Genomic DNA, 21,961 nt, shown 5'->3' on the forward strand with positions numbered 1-21,961 from the left:
TGGGAAAAAATATATTAAAAAAGAAACACATATTCAAGGACCAACCTTGTAGCACATAAGTTCAAGCTGCAGCCTGAAATGCTGGTATCATATATGAATGCTGATTCCAGTTCCAACTGCTCCACTACCAATCCAGCTCCCTGCTAGTGCACCTGAGAGGGCAATAGTGGATGGCCCAAGTTCTTAGGACTAGGCCCCTGCACCCATGTGTGAGACCCAAATAAAGTTTCTGGCTCCTGGCTTTGGTCTGGCCCAGATGAGGTGGTTATTTGGGGAGTAAACCAGTGGGTGGAGGAAAATAATCTCTTTAATTTTGCCTTTCAAAAAAAAAATCTTAAAAATATCCATTCACCTATACATTAAACATAGTTTACAGTGCCTCAAATAGAATAAAGTCAAGAGGTATGACCTCTGAAACTCAGCAAGCATTTTGACCCTACAAACAGGTACCTAATTATTTCATTTTGAGTCTTTGCATTTACCAAGTACACAGGGAAAACTAGCTTATAGCTAACAATCTGTCCATTTGAATTTGGTTAAGTCAAAAAAGTGCTTAAACTTGAAAATTTTATATGAGACAAATTCGTTAGCAATTCAACTTATATAGGCTATTTTAAGGATCATGAGTTAGTATACACAAAAGGCTTTATGGTGCCTGGCAAAAAGCAGACCCTATATAAGTACTAGCCATTTACTACAAATATGGTAAAAATAACAGGGACAAGATATATAAGATACACTTTAAAAAGCTCATTTACTTAAGTCATTCAATTCTAAGCAATAACCCAATGCCTGTCCAAGAGAAGTACCCTCCACACACAATTTGCTTTGCACATAGTTGTTCTATTATTCTCCAGCTGCAAAAAGTGTATGTGGGTATAGTTTGAGCCCCATTCTACATTAGACCCCATCTTAATAGGTCAAATAAGGACATAAATCTGTTAAAACTTAGCTTCACTTAAACTGTTTCTTCAAATACTTAACTAACATTTTAAATGAAAAAAATTCCTTTAAGTACAACTTGCCAATAAAGCACATACAGCACACATCACAACTTACAACAAAGTGGCACTTCGATTATTTCAGACATGTATTTATTTTCCCTGAAAAGTAAAGACTCCCAAAGCAGGGGCCAAAGATTCCTTTATTTATAAATCCTGTTAAGTAAAAATCACTGAATTCTAAATCCTGTTAAATATATTGGGGACGTGGAGAGGGAAGAAAGGGTTATTTCCCAACCTAAAAACCAGACTTCAAAAAACTGCAATAAACTGCTGTGGCAGCTTCCCACTCCTCAGCATCTATGTCTCCTGCACCCATCTATCCCAAGCAAGACAGAAAACAAAGACAAGAATCTCCCCCAGCATAAACCTTTTTCCAAAGGGAACTATGCTCTAAAGTTATCTTCAATCTACGTTTCCCTTTGCACATATCAAATCTAAACTCTCATTTTATTACTGTACTTATCTCATAAATATGAAAAGAGTGTGATTAACTCAATTACTGCTCAAGAAGAGATTCCTCTCAGACACTGTGTGTATGCATTTTAGGGTTGTATCCAACTGGCAGGATTTCACAAAGCAGAGTATTTTAGAACAGGTGGCAGAAACCCCCAAGTCTTAGGGGGTCAGCCCTTCTTTTCTATTTCTTTCCTTCCTTTGCTTCAGAACTAAAGAAGAAATCAAATTTTTGTTTTCCTTTGTTTTCTTTACAATGTTTAGAGATGTAAGAGAGAAAAAAAATTAGAAGCAGCCATTTACTGAAGTGTTCTTCTCAAATTAGAAATTGATTGTACATTGGCCGGCGCCGTGGCTCAACAGGCTAATCCTCCGCCTTGCGGCGCCGGCACACCGGGTTCTAGTCCCGGTCGGGGCACCGATCCTGTCCCGGTTGCCCCTCTTCCAGGCCAGCTCTCTGCTGTGGCCAGGGAGTGCAGTGGAGGATGGCCCAGGTGCTTGGGCCCTGCACCCCATGGGAGACCAGGAGAAGCACCTGGCTCCTGCCATCGGAACAGCGCGGTGCGCCGGCCGCAGCGCGCTACCGCGGCGGCCATTGGAGGGTGAACCAACGGCAAAAAAGGAAGACCTTTCTCTCTGTCTCTCTCTCTCTCACTGTCCACTCTGCCTGTCAAAAAAAAAAAAAAAAGAAATTGATTGTACACTGTTCTTGTTGCTAAAATACTTATTTTGTGCCATGGCTATAAAGAACAGGAATCTTTTCTTTAATAAGAAACAATTATAATTACAGGGTAGTTCTAAATTTGTTTCCAAATATGGTTATTCTGGGCTATACAAGGATATATAATTTAACACATTTCATTACTAAAAGGTATCAAGTAACTGAAAACCCCTAACATATGCTGTAATATAATGCCCTCTATGGACTAAATTATAGTACTTCAACATTAACTGCTGAAATTAATCTTAAAAAATGAAGAGACTGTATTCTATAATACATATGGAAAAAAGCTGAGCATTTTAGGTATATAAATAATTCCACAGCAGCTACTAAAAGTGAATTCTAAAAGCCATAGAAAAAAAATTGAAAGTGATACTATTCAATGAAAACTAAATAAACCCTGGCTTCTTGAATTATAATTTAAAATAAATACAGATATTCCGATAGATTCTAAGCATTCCTAAATTCAGAACTCAAAAATGAAGTTATTAAGTTCTGAACAGATCATCTAAAACGTTGCGGTTTTCGCTAAAGTACACTGATTTGGGGGAATCTGTGAGTCATTTCACATTATTTACAACATGATTCAAACATTTGCTTCAGTGAAAGATGTCCAAATTCAAAATCGATTATAAAATCATTTTTAAAGTCATTTGTTGGTGTGAAGCAGACACCAACAGGTCACTAAATTTCTCGGTACACTGATTCCATGTAGTTGATTACAAAGCATTCCACTGTGCTCCTTTTTAATCAGCAACACTAGATGGCACCAACACCCCTAGTCTACAGTTGATCTACCCAATCCACACAGCAGGCAATCTTAGCAAAGACCGGGCTCTCAATTTTCAGGCTATTCCAAGGCAAGCCTGGCACTAGGATCTAACTAGAATAGAATGGAACTAAGAAAGCCAACTCCAACATCAAAAAGGTCTGTGAGATAAAATGATTTCTGACCAGAATTCAAAGTCAATTTTTAAAAGATCATAATTAATGAAACTAAAAATGGGCAAATAAAAAAGGCACAGATTTTCTTTTGTGAAAATTGAAACGCCCACTAAAATGTAAAGGACAATAAAAATCTTATGGAAAATTAAATGAAGGGGGCCGGTGCTGTAACTTGGAAGGTTAAGTCTCCACCTGTAGTCCTGGCATTCCCTATGGGTGCTGTTTCGAGTCCTGGTTGCTCTACTTCTAATCTAGCTACCTGCTAATGTGCCTGGGAAAGCAGCAGAAGATGGCCCAAGCGGTTGGACCCCTGCACTCATGTGGTAGACCCAGAAGAAGCTCCTGGCTTCACTCTGGCCCAGTCATTAAGGGAAGTGAACAAGCAGATGGAAGATATTCTCATTCATCACCCTCTTTCCAATAAATTAATCTTTTAAAAAAAATAAAGGAAAACTAACAAGAGTTTGGATTTACACACACACACACACTGTGTATGTGTGTATATATATATAGCAGTTCACAAAAGAAACACAAATAGCCAATAAATATATGCAACACATTCACAATCCCTAGCAAAATATCAAAATAGCAAAACATCACTTTTCCCCTACCAAACTGGTAGAGATTTTTTTAAAATAAGAAGTACTGAATGTGTGGAAGAATAAGTCATAGACTTGGGAAAAGCACTAAGTGGCTAAGCAACTCAAAGATTTTGAACTTAATGAATTTTGTGAGATACGGGAATATTATCTATCCAAAAAATAAAGAATATAAATTATTGATGATAATAGAGAAATCGGTATTTTTTTCTTATTCCGTGACAGGGATATTTATTAGTGCAATTTTTCTGGTAGCCAATTTTTTATCAAAAACTCTTAAAAATGCTTATTTCCATTTATCCAGGTTTTTACTTCTAGTAATGGAAAATAATTAAAACACAAAAATACATTTAAATATAAAAGTTAGGAACAACAGCATTACTTAAAGAATCAGGAACAATGTAAGGATTCAGCATTAGCAAAGTGACTAGTTAAATTTTATCTATACAAAGAAACACTAACCATCAAATATCATTCAGAAGAATAAATACATGGAAATGTTTGCATTATATAATTACTTAATGTTTTTGAAAGCTTATGAGTAATATGAAAATACCAACCTGGTAAACACTTATCTTGCTTACACTCATAAAGTATACATATGATCTGAAAACAGACTAGAGAAATATGTTCTTAAAAATTAATAATGATTATGTCTGGGAAGTATGATTGTACATTTTTTCATCTCAGTGCTTTTCTACATTTCTCAAATGTGTACAATGAGCACATATTACTTCAGATTAATTCATAAACTTCAGATGCCCTGACTTCACTGAGAGTCCTTGAGAAAAACTCTTTTTTTGTAGTTGTTAACATACACTTTTTTTAAAAAATTAAGGTATACAAATTCCATGTATTTCATATATACCGATTCAGGAACATAAACTTACACTAAAATTACTGAGGCGTTAGCAGATTAAGACATTTGTCCAAAGTCATACATCAATGAAAACGGCAGGATTAGAATTCAGGACTCTAAAAGGCCAAAAATGATGTTTTTCACGACTCTGTAGGTCATGGTGCCTATCTTTTATAGTACATAAATATTTTCGATCTCTATTGGCTCTACAATAAGCACTAAATAAATCCTTACAAATTTAACAATGTCACTTTTTTAAAGTAAACATAATTGGTTATTTTAATAAGTTACACTGTACATTTACTAATAGCATTCTAGTTAGAACTATTTCTAATCAATCTTTTAAACATTTTGATTTTCAGAGTACTTAAGCTTTTATCAGATTAACTGCTTACATCATACAGTCCAAAAATAACAAAAAAACAATCTAAATACATTTGCTCACTAAAAATATTTTAACCAAAATATTTAAACCTCAGCTTTAGTGAAAAAACTCAAAAGCCATCTAGTAAATTATAAAAATATAAGGAAATATTTTAAGTCATAAACACGTCAAAAGAAAGCTCTTATTCAGGGACACATGTAAGAAGTGCACATAGGGGCAGACATTTTGGCCTAACAGTTAAAACGCAGTTTAGGACACCCAGATCCCATTCAGAGTTCCTGGGTTCAATAGCTCCAGCTCCTGACTCCAGCCTCTTGCTGATGTAGACCCTGAAGGGCAGCAGTGATGCTCAATGGACTGGGTTCCTGCCACAGCGTGGAAAATCTGAATGGGTTTCTCATTCCCAGCTTTAGGCCCTGGCCCATTTGGGGACAAAGAAGGCATCTGGGGAGTGAGCCAGCAGATGGGAGCTGTCTTTGCCTCTCAAACAAATAAATAAAATTTTTTTAAAAAAGAAGTGTATACAAATCTGTGAAGCATAACTTTTTAAAAATTCTTTAACTAAACCCTTTTTTAAAAAAAAATTATTTATTTATTGGAAAGGTAGAATTACAGAGAGGGAGACAGAGAGATTGATCTTCCATCCACTGGTTCATTCCTCAAATGGCTGCAAAGGCCAGGACTGAGCTGATCTGAAGCCAGGACCCAGGAGGTTCTTCCTGATCTCCCACCTGGTAAATGCAGAGTACCAAGCACTTGAGCCATCCTCTGCTGATTTCCCAGGTGCATTAGCAAGGAGCTGGATCAGAAATGGAGCAGCCAGGACTTGAATCAGCACCCTTTTTAAGTAAGTTCTTACACAACATTCTGCTTTAAGGAATAAACATAAACCATCAAACAATTCCCTTAACTGCCAATCACAAAACCCTACCTATATCAACATTCACAATTTCTTTTCCATCTCCTATAAGCAAAGTATTATCCCTTTTTTCTTTCACCACTAGAAGTCCAACGCACTATCCATTGCGCCACAGATTCACTTTATCCCTTCTTTTTTCTAAAGCGAGTTTCCCTACCTGAACTTGTGATCTCATTGCCTCCCATCTTAAAACAACAAAGCCCCTCCTCAAAACTATACTTACCCACTTGCTTGCTCTTTCTATATTATCTCATGCTTCTTAAGAGTAGTCAACATTGGCTCAACTCACATTCAATTATCAGTGCCAGCTCAGCCTTCTCAAACCACTTGCTGCTGTCATGCCAAAACTTTCAGTACTTTTTCACAAACTTCAAAGGTTTATCTTAACTGACCTCTGTAGTATATGATAAAATTTATCATTTCTTTCCCTGCTAAATCTTTCATTTATCTCGGATCTCCCTCTTTTATATCTGTAGCTTTGATTTCAATGTCAAGATCATGACAAACATACACATACAACCCAGCCAAAGTCCCTCATAATATCCATAACTTACCAAGTATACTATCCATGGCTTCATGGATACTTAAAGTACTTGAATACTAACATATTCAAAATGAATTTATCTTCCCTCAAACCTGTTTCTCATTCTCCTGATCTCATTTTCTCATACTGCCATTCATATAGCTGCTCATGCCAGGAACCTGGAACCCCCTAGGGTCATTTGTAAAGCTTCCTCCTTATCTTTATCTTTCATATCTATACCCACCAGAAATTAAGTCCTCCGTCTCCAAGCTCAGCCCAATGCCTGAGTGTTTATAACCTTCTCTTGGATTACAAGAATTTCTAGGGGTAGGCGCTATGGCAAAGTGGGCTGAAGCCTCCATCTGCAGTGCCAGCATCCCATTTAGGCACTGGTTCGAATCCTGGCTGCTCCACTTCCAATCCAGCTCTCTGCTATTACCCAGGAAGGCAGTAGAAGATGGCCCAAGTCCTTGGGCCCCTGCACCCACATAGGAGACCCAGAGGAAGCTCCAGGCTACTGGCTTTGGATCAGTACAGCTCCAGCTGTTGCAGCCATTTGGGGAGTGAACCAGTGAAACCAGACTTTTCTCTGCCTCTCTTTAACTCAGCCTTTCAAATAAGTAAATCTTTAAAAAAAAAAAAAAAGAATTTCTAAGCTGACTTCTCTGCTGCTAATGCTACTCTTTCTTCAGTACGTAAGTTTTATCCAGCAAATACACCCAACACATTACAGATTTTACAGAAAACGAATTACAACTTAGTTGCAAAAATAAAATAAAAAAAAATATATGTGCATATCACTTTAAGCAAGTTAGTTATATGAGAAATATAGAGTCAAGAAAAAAAAATGAGAATGAGAACTAGAACTTTTCAGAAGAATTCATACCCAAACACCTCAATTTATGCTTTTCTAAAAAATATCTACACTCAAAATGCCTAACCTTATATCAGTCAGTGGAATAGTACTGTACTATACTGAAATATTAAAAACTTGCTACAGGGGCTGGCACAGTGGCATGGTGGGTAAAGCCACCGCCTGCAGTGCTGCCATGCCATATGGGTGCAGGTTCAAGTTCCAGCTGCTCCACTTCCAATCCAGCTCTCTGCTATGGCCTGGGAAAACAGTGGAAGATGGCCCAAGTGCTTGGGCCTCTGCACACACATGGGAGACCTGGAAGAAGCTACTGGCTCCTGACTTTGGATTGGCGCATCTCTGGTTGTTGTGGCCAACTGGGGAGTGAACCAGCAGACGGAGGGTGTCTCTCTCTCTCTCTCTCTCTCTCTAACTCTGCCTTTCAAGTAAATTAACGAATCTAAAAAAAAAAAAAAAAAAAAAAAGCTTGCTTCAGCAATGTTTTCCTTAAAAATGATAATTTCTAGTATAACAAAGATCTATCTGAAAACATTGGTTTAATATCTCTGGCTCTTCACGCTATTGAAAAACAATTAAGTCCCCACACCCAGAAGAAGAGATACTGAAACCAATTCTAATTTTAAAATGTGTTTTCTAGTGCCAAGGTGCAATGTAAAAGTGATTAATGAATAACCGTGTGAAAAAGTTAACAGCAAGGGTGATTAGTGTAAGAGGGAGAAATAAAGCACTAAAACCTTCAACTGAGATAGTGATAAAGAATTATCAATGTGATATATTACACACTAAAAAAGTATTATAGAGCACAAAGTGGAGAATGTTTTGTTGTTAAAATTTTTAAAAAGTACAAAATCACAAATCAGTATATGGATTAATTACCTGAAGTTTTACTCAGCTCTGCTGAAAATATAGCAGATGGTGATCTGTCCTCTTTCACTGTGTCAGAAGGAAGTTTTTTCTCAGCTTCTTTCACAAGAACTTTGGGTTTAACTACGCTGCCTATCTCTGTTTGAGTGTCCAAAGCAGAAACATCTGGAGGAAGTAAGGGTGCCTTGGCTACATCAGACCTATTTTTGGAGAATTCATCTGAGATTTTATCTTCATCTTTTGGTTGTACCTCCTTGAAAGAAAGGTCACGGGGCAATTCTGAGCAGGGCAATGACCCAGTTCCATCCTGGACATTAGGAATTTCACTTCTGTGGGATACTTCCAGGTCAGTATACTCCCTGGCTGATTTAGGAGAATCAGTTTTAGAACTAACAAATGCAGGGAACTCATCTATAATCTCAATTGGAGACGAATCTGAAAATGTTTCACTTTCTATTATTGTGGCTTCCTTAGAAACAAGTAAGTCCTCCTTTGCATAAACTGAAGTTTTGAGATCCTCCATTTGCAAAGGAATTTTCTCCTTTTTGGTCAATGTCAAAACTTCATCAGGTGATGGGCTATCTCTTGTGGTGCTTAAATTGGACTGAAAAGATTCCAAATACGGCTTTCCTCCCTCAGGTAGTAAAGTACTGAGTTTTTCTTTATTTTCATATTCTAACGCTGACTCATATGAAGTTTCAGTGAGATTTTCTTTCAAAAGTATCACAGCTTCATCTTGTCTTTGTGGAACTTCAGGTATTGAATCATCACTAAATAAGTCAACTGGCTCAGAATCAGGTGAGGAATCCTCAACTAACTCAGAACGATCAGGCACTGGCTGTTCAACTTTTGCTATTTCTGAATAACTAGCGAAATCTGGGCTTGGTTCACTAGACAGCTTTGTTTCTTTAATTAAATCACATGCAATGGATATATAAGGAGCTTCTGTTTCTTGAACAACTGCATCAGTAGTTTCAGGCTCTTTAATTTCTTCCTTTATTGCTGATATTTTTTTGACGTTCACTGCCTCTTCATATGGGGGTGGACTTCCAGAATCAAGCTTTACACTTTCATAATTAGCTGAAGGAGCAGCTTCTAACGGTGATGAGCTGGGCTGCCCTGCAGAAGCACCAGCACTAGGAACTACACTATTTAATGGTGCTTCCATAACAATGTCAGGCAAAACTGGTGATGGAGTAGCTTCAGATTCTTCAAATGACGGGCAAAGCTGTGTTACAGGGTAGAGTGATTCCTGCATAGCTTCTGAGGTTTGCACCAAGTCCATTTTTGTTTCATAGGCAATCTTTGTCCCTGCAGCCTCATTCAATTCACTTCCACATGCTTCCTGTACTAAATCTGGAGTCAGACCTTCAGGCATGTTTGCCACTGCTTCCCCAGTCACCTTCGATAAATTTTCTGTTGTGACATACTCAGTCTGAGAATCCTGTGTTGATGCAAGGAAAGGGTTTGATGATTTGGTGCTAATATTCTTCTCTGTTACAATTTGAGCTTTCTTTTCTTCTATTTTTTTTTCATCTGTCTTATTTTCTGAAGTATGGTCTTCTAACAAAGGAAAAATGTTTGTTGCAATGCTCTCAGTTGCTGCTGGGTTAAAGGGAGCACATGTGATATATGCTCCTGAACCGTCTTTTACAGCTTCTGGTGTACTGGGAAAAGAAGTATCATCATTACTGCTTTCACTATCTTTTTCATGATTCGTTTGCTCCAGGCTATCTGCAAAATATTTCTCATCCACTTTACTTTCCAATTTGCTCTCTACACTACCCCCTGCAGCTGGCATACCACTATCTTCCTTATAAGCATCTTTCATTTCCCATACTCGTTCAAATGGTTTGAAGTCTGCATATTCTTCCCTTATAGTAGCTTCTACTGCAACTTTCTTTTCATTAAAACTGTCCATTGTTTTTTCTGGAAACATAACTTTGTCCTCTTCTTTCACCAGCTCAGTAAGGACCACAGGTAAGTCTTGCTGATTACGAAGGATGTTATTACTAACTAAGTCCTCTTCTTCATCTTTATTCTTTCCAATTACTTCTTCCCTAGGGTTTGCTACCATTATGGCAGATTCTGCTTTTGGAGAGCCACTAAATTTTGATCCCATTTCTGAATACTCTAGTTCTGAAAACTCTGTTAAATCTCTATCTACAAATGGATTTTTTGCCTTCTCTGAGAGCTGTTTAGAAGCTTCATTTAAAGTTTCTTGAAATGTTCCTCCCGTGGATAATACTGCTGGTAAATTACCAAGGTATTCATGTTCTTTAAAAGAAGCAGCTGAGAGAGGAGATAGAGAAGGAAGAGAAGCAGCAGTTTCAAGTAGGACAGATGGGAAATCCTCTTGACCAGCTGAAACAGTGTTACCTGGCTTCTCCTTCAAATCCATAATTTGTTCTGTGGCCATAGACAGAAAGGAAAGTTAGAAAATGCCAGTGTTCTCAGAGTTATGCAAGTTTTCTGACAGATTCAATCAAATAGTGTTAGTAAAGACTTAACTGTTAACTGAAATGAAATGTTAATAGCATTTTAATTAATTAACTTAATTAAAATAGAATTTAATAAATAACAAGTAGACTTGAATCATTTCTGAAAATATTAAGCTATCTGTCAGTAAAATACGTGCATGGCTACTGTTCAGCATTGTGGTTAAGAATAATGTATTGTATATTTCCAAATAGCTCAATGAGAATTTTAAATACTCTCATCACAACTAAATGGTAGGCATTTGAGGTGAAGCATACATTATATAGCTTGATTTGATCTTTCTACAATATACTTGATACATACTTCAAAGTTCACAGAAAATGGAACTGATACAAAAGTTTATTTTGGTGCAAAAACAAAGTTGAAATCCATACACAGAGGCAGGCATTGTGGCACAGGGTTTGGGCTGCTGTTTGCTTTGCAGGCTTTCTGTATGGGCACCAGCTAATTCCTGGCTGCTCTGCTTCTGATCTAGCTCCTTGCTAATATGCTGGGAACGCAGCCACCTACATGGGAGACCAGAATGGTGTTCTAGGCTCCAGCAGATAGAAGGTATCTCTCTCTTTCCTTCTTTGTCTCCTTTCCTCCCTCCCTCCCTTTTATTCTGCCTTTCAAATACAGTTAATATCTTAAAAAAAAAATCCACACATAAGTATTTCCTAATACACATTTTTCAACTTCATGAAGACCTATTCATATGTATAGATTGCAACATTTTTGCACCAAAATAAACTTTTTTAACAGGCAGAGTGGACAGTGAGAGAGAGAGAGAGACAGACAGAAAGGTCTTCCTTTTCCATTGGTTCACCCCCCAAATGGCCGCCATGGCCAGCGCGCTGCGGCCGGCGCACTGCACTGATCCAAAGCAGGAGCCAGGTGTTTTTCCTGGTCTCCCAGGCAGGTACAGGGCCCAAGGACTTGGGCCATCCTCCACTGCCTTCCCGGGCCACAGCAAAGAGCTGGACTGGAAGAGGAGCAACCGGGACAGAATCCGGCACCCCGACCGGGACTAGAACCCGGTGTGCCGGTGCTGCAGGCAGAGGATTAGCCTACTGAGCCGTGGTGCCGGCCAAAATAAACTTTTAATTCCATATTCCATGAACTTTCTGAAGTATCTTCAAATACATGTAACAAAATATCATGCTGTATCCTATAAATATATACAATTATATCAAAAAACTTTTTAAAAAGCTTTTAAAATGTACATGGCTACAGAGACAATTACATGCTACGCAGACATGAATCAAGTCTAAGAAGAGCCTCAAGTGTTATCAGTTGAGAAAAGCTACTCGTAACTAGTTTTGAGGAAGAGAAGATTTGAGAAAAGTTTGACTAAGAATATAGAAAAGAAGGGGCACTAAATAATTAAATGCCATAGACTAGATTCATTTACATAAAAGCTTTTTGGCTATATACAGGAAAACTATCTGAAAAAAAAAAAGGAATGGTCAATAAGTAAATTTAGATCAAGGATCCAAGAATTCTTTTTTTATTTTTCATTATCAATCAGTTCTGCCCATTTTTCCCTCAGACACGACCTATAATATGCAAATTTCGATGTTTTCAGTAGACAAACATTCTTGGAACCATGCTAATTTTTAGTAAATACAACTACTCTACATAGAGTTAACACAAAGAGTTAAAGTTAGAATACACAGAAGATAAAAGTCTGGCAGAAAAGAACTTGCCTGCAGGGGAGTGTATCACAGGCTCAGATGCAGCAGGAAGAGCAAAAAGGGTCTCATCTGAAAAACAAATAGAATATAACCTCAGCAGAAATAAAGACAGGTTGGAAAGAGACAAAAGATCAGAAAAAGGAGCAAGCAAGGGTTCAGTTTGTAATAAGTCAACAAAACTTTAGAGAAAAGGCCAAGATGGAAAGGAAGTTAGGAAAAAGTATCATTAATTTGGATAAATCATCATATAAAGTTGATTAAATATTCACAGAACCTAATTTTTCAAGATGCAAAATAATGTGTTTATGTTAAAGAAACTTCATGGACCAAAGCAGCTTTAAGATACTCTTCTCATTTAATACATTGTATCTAAGGCATACTCACATTTTCAGATAGCTAAAGTTGTCTTGTCCTAGTCAAGTCAAAAATTAAAGATATATTTGAATACAACTAGTAACTACTTTTCTTTAATCTTTTGTTACTGGCATATGTTCAATATAGAACACTTCCACAGAATTATGCATTTTTCTCATGTTCTAGATGTCTATGTTGAAAAAGTTTCTAAAACTCATTGTACACTGTTTTTTGAAGACACTAATCCTAATGTGCCATTATCCAAATGACAAAGGGAAGGGAGCTCTCTTTGCCTCTCAAATAAATAAAAACAAAACTAACTAAAAGAGGCCGGCGCCGTGGCTCAACAGGCTAATCCTCCGCCTTGCGGCGCCGGCACACCGGGTTCTAGTCCCGGTCGGGGCACCGATCCTGTCCCGGTTGCCCCTCTTCCAGGCCAGCTCTCTGCTGTGGCCAGGGAGTGCAGTGGAGGATGGCCCAAGTGTTTGGGCTCTGCACCCCAGGGGAGACCAGGAGAAGCACCTGGCTCCTGCCATCGGAACAGCGCGGTGCGCCGGCCGCAGCGCGCTACCGCGGCGGCCATTGGAGGGTGAACCAACGGCAAAAGGAAGACCTTTCTCTCTGTCTCTCTCTCTCTCACTGTCCACTCTGCCTGTCAAAAATAAAAATAAAATAAAATTAAAAAAAAAAAAAAAAAACTAACTAAAAGAATGAAACCTATTCCTACCTTACCAGCACCCTGACCTTTGAGTTTTCAGTTTCCAAAACAATGAGAAAATGATTTCTGTTGGTGAAGCCACCCAGTCTATGATATTTTGTTATGGCAACCTGAGTATCAACTGTACCATATATTGGTATATTAACCTTGTAGACTGTCCTTTTGCTCCTGCAGCTGGAAGATCCTAAGCTAAAGCTCTTCTATGGTTTACTCTAGACAAAGACAAGACTTTAAAATAGCCCAAGGGATGACAAGAAGTTATTCCTTTGGCAAGGAAGATCCATTAAAGGGAGACCAGAGTTGCGGCATAGTGGGTTGGGCCACTGCCTACAATGCAGACATTCCATATCTACCAGTTCTAGTACTAACTGCTCCACAAACAAGCCAGATCCCTGTTAATGTGCCTGGGAAAGCAGCAGAGGATGGCCGAAGTGCTTGGACCCCTGCGATCATGTGAGAGACTCAGATAAAGTTCCTAGCTTTGGAATGGCCTTGCCCTGGCCATTTCAGCCATTTGGGGAGTGAACCGGCGGATGAAGATTTCCCTCTCAGACTCTTCCTCTCTCTCTGTAACTCTGCCTTTCAAATAAATAAATTTTTTATTTAAAAAAAAAAAAGATTTATTTATTTGAAAGGCAGAGTTAGAGGCAAAGGCAGAGGCAGAGAGAGAGGGAGAGACACAGAGAGAGGTCTTCCACGTACTGGTTCACTCCCCAAATGGCCAAAGCTGCACCAATCCAAACCCCAGAGCTTCTTCCAGGTCTCATGCAGGTGCAGTGGCCCAAGGACTTGGGTCATCTTCCACTGCTTTCCCAGGCCATAGCAGAGAGCTGGATTGGAAGTAGAGCATCCAGGACGTGAGCCGGAGCCCGTATGGAATGCCACAGGAGGCGACCTTACCCGCTATGCCACAGCACCGACCCTCCATCCATTTTTAATTACTTATTATCAATTTAAAAAAAAAAAAAACATGCTATCACAGTCTTACTAATATTAGTTCACACACTTACACACGGAGTATATTCTTTGGTTAAGTTCATTGCAAAGATTTTTATAACGTAATTTTTATCAATATAATTGGTCAGTAAAAATCACATCTAATTATAACACAAGGCAGAGAGTGGGGCATGGACAGAATGCATTTTAAAACCATAGAGAAGAGAGGCCAGCACTGTGGCACAGCAGGTAAAGCTGCTGCCTGTAGTGCCAGCATCCCATTTGGGCGCCAGTTCGAGTCCTGGTTGCTCCACTTCCAATCCAGCTCTCTGCTATGGCCTGGGAAAGCAGCACAGGATGACCCAAGTCCTTGGGCCTCTGTACCCACATGTGAGCCCAAAGAAGCTCCAGGCTCCTGGCATCAGACTGGCCCAGTTCTGACCATTGTGGCCAATGAATGGTTCACTCCTCAACCAGATAGAGAACCTCTATCTCTCTCTCCCTCTCTGCCTCTGCTTCTGTAACTATCAGCCATTCAAATAAATACATACATCTTTAAAAAGAAAAAAAGCAGAGAATGAGGCAAGCATTTGGCTTAGTAGTTAAGCCTCAGGTTAAGAGGCTCACATCCTGTATCAGAGTACCTGGCTCTGTTCTGGATTCCAGCTTCCTGCTAATGTGCACCTTGGGAAGTAGCAGGTGATGGTTCATGTTGCTGGGTCCCTACCACATACATGGGAGATCTGATAGAGTTCCCATCACCAGGCGTTGGCCTGGCCCAGGCCCACAATTACAGGTATTTAAAGAGTGAACCCATGGAAGGAAATTCTCTTTCCTTCCCTCATCTCACCCTCCCTCTCACATAAATTTTAAAAACTTTATGTCAGACAATTGTTAAAACCATAGAAAAGAATTTCAGTCTCTGGCTATGAAAGTAATTACAGAGGCCAGTGCTGTGGTGTAGTGGGTAAAGCTACCACCTACAGTGCAGGCATTCCATATGGGCGCTGGTTCAATTCATGGCTGCTACACTTCCTATCCAGCTCCCTGCTAATGCACCTGAGAAACAGCAGAAGATGGCTCAAGTTTTTGGACTCTGCACCCACATGGGAGACCTGGAAGAAGCTCCTGGCTTCTGGCTTCTGATCAGCTCAACTCCAGCCATTGCGGCCATTTGGGGAGTGAACCAGAGGATGGAAGACCTCTCGGAAGAAAGGAAGGAAGGGAGGGAGGGAGGAAGGATGGGAGAAAGTACGGGAGGGAGGGAGAAAAGGAAGGAGGAGGAAAGGGAAGGAAAAGGAGGGAGGGAGGAAGGAAAATATTACACAAGACTGACTCCTCCAACACAAACAACTACAAATACAGACCAAATATATGAAGCAACTGTCTTGAGATATTGAAAAACAGGCAGTACAGGATTATGAATGCAGAGAAAAGGAAAGCATGTGAGATGGTTGCCCCAGCTTTTTTTTTATTTTTCTTTTAGGATTTATTTTGTTTGAAAGGCAGAGTTACAGAGATCTTCCCGATTCACTGATTCACTCCCCAGATGGCCACAATAGCTGGCACTGGACCAGACCAAACCCAGGAGCCAGGAGCTTCTTCAGGGACTCCTATGTGGATGCAGGGTCCAAAAACTTCTGCTGCTTTCCCAAGTGCATTAGCAGGGAGCTGGATTGGAAGTGGAGCAGCCAGGAATCTAACTAAAACTCATATGGGATGCCAGCACTGCCAACGGCAGCTTAACCCACTATACCACAGTGCTGGTACCTGCCCCAGCTTTCTATCTGAAGGAACTTTCTGGTTCATAGCACAGTGAGGAGGAGCTCAAGAACCTGTACTCTTGCTGAGCTGAGACTACTCAGTTGTCTGGAATTTGTGAGGTGGAGCAATATACAAAAGAAAGCTTCACAGAAATGTGCTCCTATGTCTGGAGAGAGGTTCCTTTGAACCTCTGGCTGAATACTATGCTACACATTGTTATATATGTAGAAGCAAAACATGACAATAAAAGCACAAAAGATAAAAGAAGTATTCAGAAATATAATGATGTTACATTACATGGCAAACATGTGAAGTGGTATAATATTAATTTTTGATAGATTATGAAAAAATAAGGTATTCTGTAATCCCTAACTCGACATCTAAAAAAATCAATACCTCATGGCCAGCATGTGATTCAGCGTTAAACTGCTGCCAGCAACACTATTACCCCTATGGGCACTGGTTGAAATCCCAGCTGCTACCCTTCCAATCCAGCTCCCTGCTAATACACCTGGGGCAAGCAGAAAGAGGGCTTACTTGGGCGCATTCCACCCAGAAATAGTTCAAGGATCCAGCACCTATCGTTGCGACCATCTGGGGAATCAATCAGCAGATGGAAGATATCCCACCCAACCCCCACACCACATCGTAACTCTTTCACAGATCTTTAAAAATAAAGATTCACTCTACAGTAATCAAAATAGTCTGACAATGATATATGGATAGACAAACAGAACAAAATAGCACTATGTAAATATACTTCATATGGTCAATTGATTTTTGACAAAGGCATTAAAGGAATTAAAATGAAAGAAATAATTTCAGGGCTGGTTTTGTAGCATAGCATGTTAAGCCACCACCTGCAATGCTGGCATACCATATGGGTGCCAGTTTGAGTTCTGGCTACTCCACTTCCGATCCAGCTCCCCATTAATGTGCCTGGGAAAGTAGCAGAAGATAGCCCAAGGGCTTGGGCCCCTAGCACCCACATGAGTGACCTAGATGGAGTTCCAGGCTCCTGGCTTTAGCCTGACTCAGCTCCTGCCACTGGAAACGCTTCGGTAGTGAACAAGCAAATGGAAGATGTCTCTGTCTGTCTCTCCCTCTCTGTTATTGTGACTTTCAAGTAAATAACTAAATCTTTTAAAAAAAGAGAGAAAGAGAAAGAAAAAGATTTGTGAAATCTAAAGTAAAGGATTCTGAGATTACCCAAAAACAAATCCAGTTTCTGGCAGCTAGAGTGCCTACTAAAGGCGTTCAGACAATGTTTTTTCCTTTCTCAATACCAAAATGTTTTTGGCAATAAAATTACAGGCTCACTTATCTTTTTCTTCCAATCTACCTATAATCAACTGAAAAGAGAAGCCAAATAACTGTTTAACCAGTATGTCAAGTGTTTTATATTAAGCAAGCTAGAATATTTAATGTATTTTTAAAGATTTAGTAAAACTAGTATTCAAATAGTACTTTATACCTTGTGCGTCTGCGTGGGTGCAAACTGTTGAAATCTTTACTTAGTATATACTAAGTTGATCTGTATATAAAGATAATTAAAAATGAATCTTAATGAAGAATGGGATGGGAGAGGGAGTAGGAGATGGGATGGTTTGCAGGTGGGAGGGTGGCTATGGGGGGAAAAAGCGCTATAATCCAAAAGTTGTACTTTGGAAATTTATATTTATTAAATAAACGTTTAAAAAAATTAATAAACATGTAATCTTTTATTTTGCTCAATAAAATTGTTCAGAAGAAAAAAATATTTATTTATTTTTAAGAGAGATTTATAGCCAGCACCGCAGCTCAATAGGCTAATCCTCCGCCTGCGGCGCCAGCACCCCACGTTCTAGTCCCGGTTGGGGCGCCGGATTCTGTTCCGGTTGCTCCTTTTCCAGTCCAGCTCTCTGCTCTGGCTCGGGAGTGCAGTGGAGGATGGCCCAAGTGCTTGGGCCCTGCACCCACATGGGAGACCAGGAGAAGCACCTGGCTCCTGGCTTCGGATCAGCGCGGTGCGCTGGCTGCAGCAGCCATTGGGGGGTGAACCAACGGAAAAAAGGAAGACCTTTCTCTGTCTCTCTCTCTCACTGTCCACTCTGCCTGTCAAGAAAGAAAAAAAAAAAAAAAGAGAGAGAGAGAGACTTACAGGGCAGAGGGTGTGTGTGTGTGTTTGTGTGTGTGTGTTTGAAAAGACAGAATAAATACACACGGGTTCACTCCCCAAATGGCCACAATGCCCAGGGCTGGGCCAGACTAAAGCCAGGAGTCTAGAACTCCATCCAGGTCTCCCACATGGGTAGCAGAGACCCATGGACTTGGGCCATCCTGCACTGCTTTTCCAAGCATATTAGCAGGGAGCTTGACGGGAAGTAGAGCAGCCAGGACTCTAACTGCCAATCATATACTGATGCTGGGGTAGCAGAGGGTGGCTTAACCTGCTGTTCCACACTGTTGGACCTATGTGTTAGTTTTTTAAAGTCTGTATTTCATGCTAAATTTAAAACATATAAATAAAAATTATGTGCTTCCTAAAAAATACATAATATCAAAATATATTTCTTCCAAAAATTACTCCATATAATGTAATGTGACCCATTAAAATTCCAACAGAGATTAAACAAATTCTTAAAATCAGATAGAAAATCATATGTACTTAGAGAACCAGAAAATATAATTCTGGAAAAGCCCTATCAGCTAGTATTTTATTTAAAAGTTACAGTAAATAAAAGTCTCAGATAAATGGAACAGAAAATATTTCACCCATAAGAGTACAACAAAAGTGGCATTTCAAAATGGTTAAGAAAAGATGGATTATTCAATTAATGGTATTGGTACAGTGCAAAGTCATCTTGGAAATCACTCTAGAATAAAATAAATTACAAATAAATCAAAGAAATAAATACTTTAAAAAATCACAAAAACCCTAAAAGTACTAGAAAACAAGAAGAAATGTTGACAACCTGAGAAAGGCTTTCGCAGAAATGTAAAAACTCAATTTTTTATGACTCAAAAATCACAAAAAATGATAAATATAACTACATAAAAATTTCTGTACAGAAAAATACAACATAGGGACAAAGTAAAAATAAACCAAGAAAAAATTTTCAAGACATAATGAAAGGCTAACTTCCTTTGAAAAGATCAAGTGATCCTATACTGGTTAAGACCAAAAAACCCAAAAAATAGGCAACAGCAGTGATCAGAAAAAAAGGTATTGGTACCTTAAACCTATGAAAAAACACCCAAGTATAAATTCAAAGAACAATCTGCTAAACCATTTACTAGTTTACCAGTATACTGTATCAGTCAACGCATAAAGACAAAGAAAACGATACTTTAACATACGGTTGGTAGGCATATAGGCTAGACTAACTCCTTATAGAACAATCTGGAATTATCTGTTAACATTTCAAATGCAAATAGCCTTTGAGCTAATAATTTTACTTGGATGGCAGCCTGGTGCTGTGGTGTAGCAGGTAAAGCTGCCGCCTGCAGTGCCAGCACCCCTTTGGTACACCAGTTCAAATCCTGATTGCTCCACTTCTACTTCAGCTCCTTGCTAATGCACCTGGCAAAGCAGAGGATGGCCTAGTGGTTGGGCCCCTGCACCGACGTGAAAGACCCAGAAGCAGCTCCTGGCTCCTGGCTTTGGACTCGCTCAGCACTGGCACAGTAGTCCATTTGGGAAGTGAACCAGGGAATGCCTAGATATTCCTTCATTCTCTCTCTTTCTTTCAAATAAATAAATAAATCTTTTAAAAAATAATAAATACTTTTACTTGGATGATTTATCCTACAACGCATACAAAAGCACTAAAGTACATAAAAGGTGTTCACAATAATGTTATTTATTTTTTTTTTTTTGACAGGCAGAGTAGACAGTGAGAGACAGATGGAGAGAAAGGCTTCCTTTCCGTTGGTTCACCCCCCAGATGGCCGCTACAGCCGGCACACTACGCTGATCCGAAGCCAGGAGCCAGGTGCTTCTTCCTGGTCTCCCATGTGGGTGCAGAGCCCAATGACTTGGGCCATCCTCCACTGCCTTCCAGGGCCACAGCAGAGAGCTGGCCTGGAAGAGGAGCAACCAGGACAGAATCCAGCGCCCCAACCAGGACTAGAACCCAGGGTGCCAGGGCCGCAGGCGGAAGATTAGCCTAGTGAGCCGTGGCAACAGCAGTAATGTTATTTTTAACAGAAAGCTAGGGATCAACCTACATAACAATTAACAATTAACTGATTAAATTATTTGATGTAGTAATCTCACCTTAAATATGGGAGATACATTCCAAGACCTACACCAGGTGCCTGAAACCATATACAGTACCATGTGTACCCATGACAAAGTTAATGTAAAAATCAAAGGAAGAAATTAACAATAATCAAAATAAAATAGGATAACTATAACATACTGTAATAAAAGTGTGAATGTGAGTTCACTCTCTCAAACGCCATATTGACCTTTTGTCTTTTCACTTTAAGGAAGCACCGTACAGATCCTCTTTAGCATATTCAAATTGCTAGCATATTTACTCTTACACTTTGGGGCCACTGTTAAGTAAACTGTTAGTCTCCCCTTACCTAAGGGGGTAAGTTCCAAGTACCCCAGTGGATGCTGTAGATAGACAGTATATAGGATATAGATAGATAGATAGTTACAGGTAGATATTATGGCCTCCTCATACTATGCTTTTCCAACACAATATGGTAGGCTTCAAAAAGTTCATAGAAAATGGAATTACAAGATAATGTAAATTTTCCATGAACCTTCTGATGCCCCTTATATATACCTGTGGTAAACTTTCACCTTTTCATTTAAAAAAAAAAAAAAGCATTTTACAGCTTTGCCAGCATCACTACTCTTGCATTTTGCACAAAGTTAGCATCAAGTAAAGTAAGGGTTACTTGAACACAAGCACTGGGATACTTTTACAGGCACTCTGGTAACAGAAGGGAGGACTAACATCCTTGGCTGGACAGGGCTACAGACTTCAAGATTTCACCACCACACTCAAAATGGTAAGCAATTTAATTTTCCTGTAAATATTTTTGGATCAAGGTTGATCATGGGTAATTAAAACTGCAGAAAGCAAAACACGATAAATGCCAGACTACTGTATGGTATACCCACAGAATTCTTCACAGTTACTTCTGTGTAAGATAAAGATATATAAGTAAATTTTAACCACAGAATGTTTCTAAACAGAATCCCAAGAAACCACTACAAAGTCTAGATTTATGGAATACAACTTGGGAAACCTAGGTAACAGGTACATCTCTGCATATTCTTTTAGCACTGCTTGGAATCATTTACCTGTACATATACATAAAAGCTTTAACTCTCAACCTTAGGATCTCTATTGAGAAGAAATATTCTGACAATTCTAGAACTATACAGAACGTAAAGTATACAGGTTAGCATTTGTCTATAACATTCAGTAACTGAATACCTACCACATCTAAGGCACTGTGTTCAACAATGGAGACAGGAGGTCACACAGTCCTTTTCCTTAAAGGAAAAAGGTAATATCCCTTTCCTCTAAGAGTATACAGTCCAGTAGAGGCCAAAAATAAGTAAACATACCAATACCATATGTATTTTATGATATATACTATGATGAGGTAAAAACAAAGTGTTGTGGAAACACTTGAGGAAAGCCGACTTAGAAAATAATCATTCCAATGAAATAAATATATAAGAAAATAAAACAGTTTAAATGTAAAACTATCAGGGCAAACATTCTGCGTTGTTTGGTATGCCCACATCACATATCAGAGTACCTGAGTCTGAGTCTCAGCTCCACTTCCAACGCAGAGGCTGGGAGGTGGCAGGGGATGGTTCCAAATACTTGGGTCCCTGCCACCATGAGAAACCCA

At 39.2% G+C, this 21,961-nt stretch overlaps 1 protein-coding gene across 3 annotated transcripts in view; it reads right to left on the reverse strand.

Moving 5' to 3' along the window:
- The window catches only part of RTN4 (reticulon 4), a 71,435-nt gene that overhangs the window by 42,974 nt on the left and 6,500 nt on the right, over positions 1 to 21,961 (reverse strand). The window contains exons 2-3 of one of the 3 annotated variants that reach the window (XM_062209443.1): positions 12,334 to 12,390; positions 8,159 to 10,555 (exon numbers count right to left, since the gene is read on the reverse strand). The exons of 1 other annotated variant lie outside the window; for it this stretch is intronic. In XM_062209443.1, the coding sequence (XP_062065427.1) occupies positions 8,159 to 10,555; positions 12,334 to 12,390 (2,454 nt within the window). The remainder of the gene's footprint in view (positions 1 to 8,158; positions 10,556 to 12,333; positions 12,391 to 21,961) is intronic. One more of the 3 variants, XM_062209444.1, reaches the window with a different exon arrangement.

This window comes from Lepus europaeus, chromosome 13 (genome assembly GCF_033115175.1).
Source record: "Lepus europaeus isolate LE1 chromosome 13, mLepTim1.pri, whole genome shotgun sequence".
Classification (NCBI taxonomy): domain Eukaryota; kingdom Metazoa; phylum Chordata; class Mammalia; order Lagomorpha; family Leporidae; genus Lepus; species Lepus europaeus.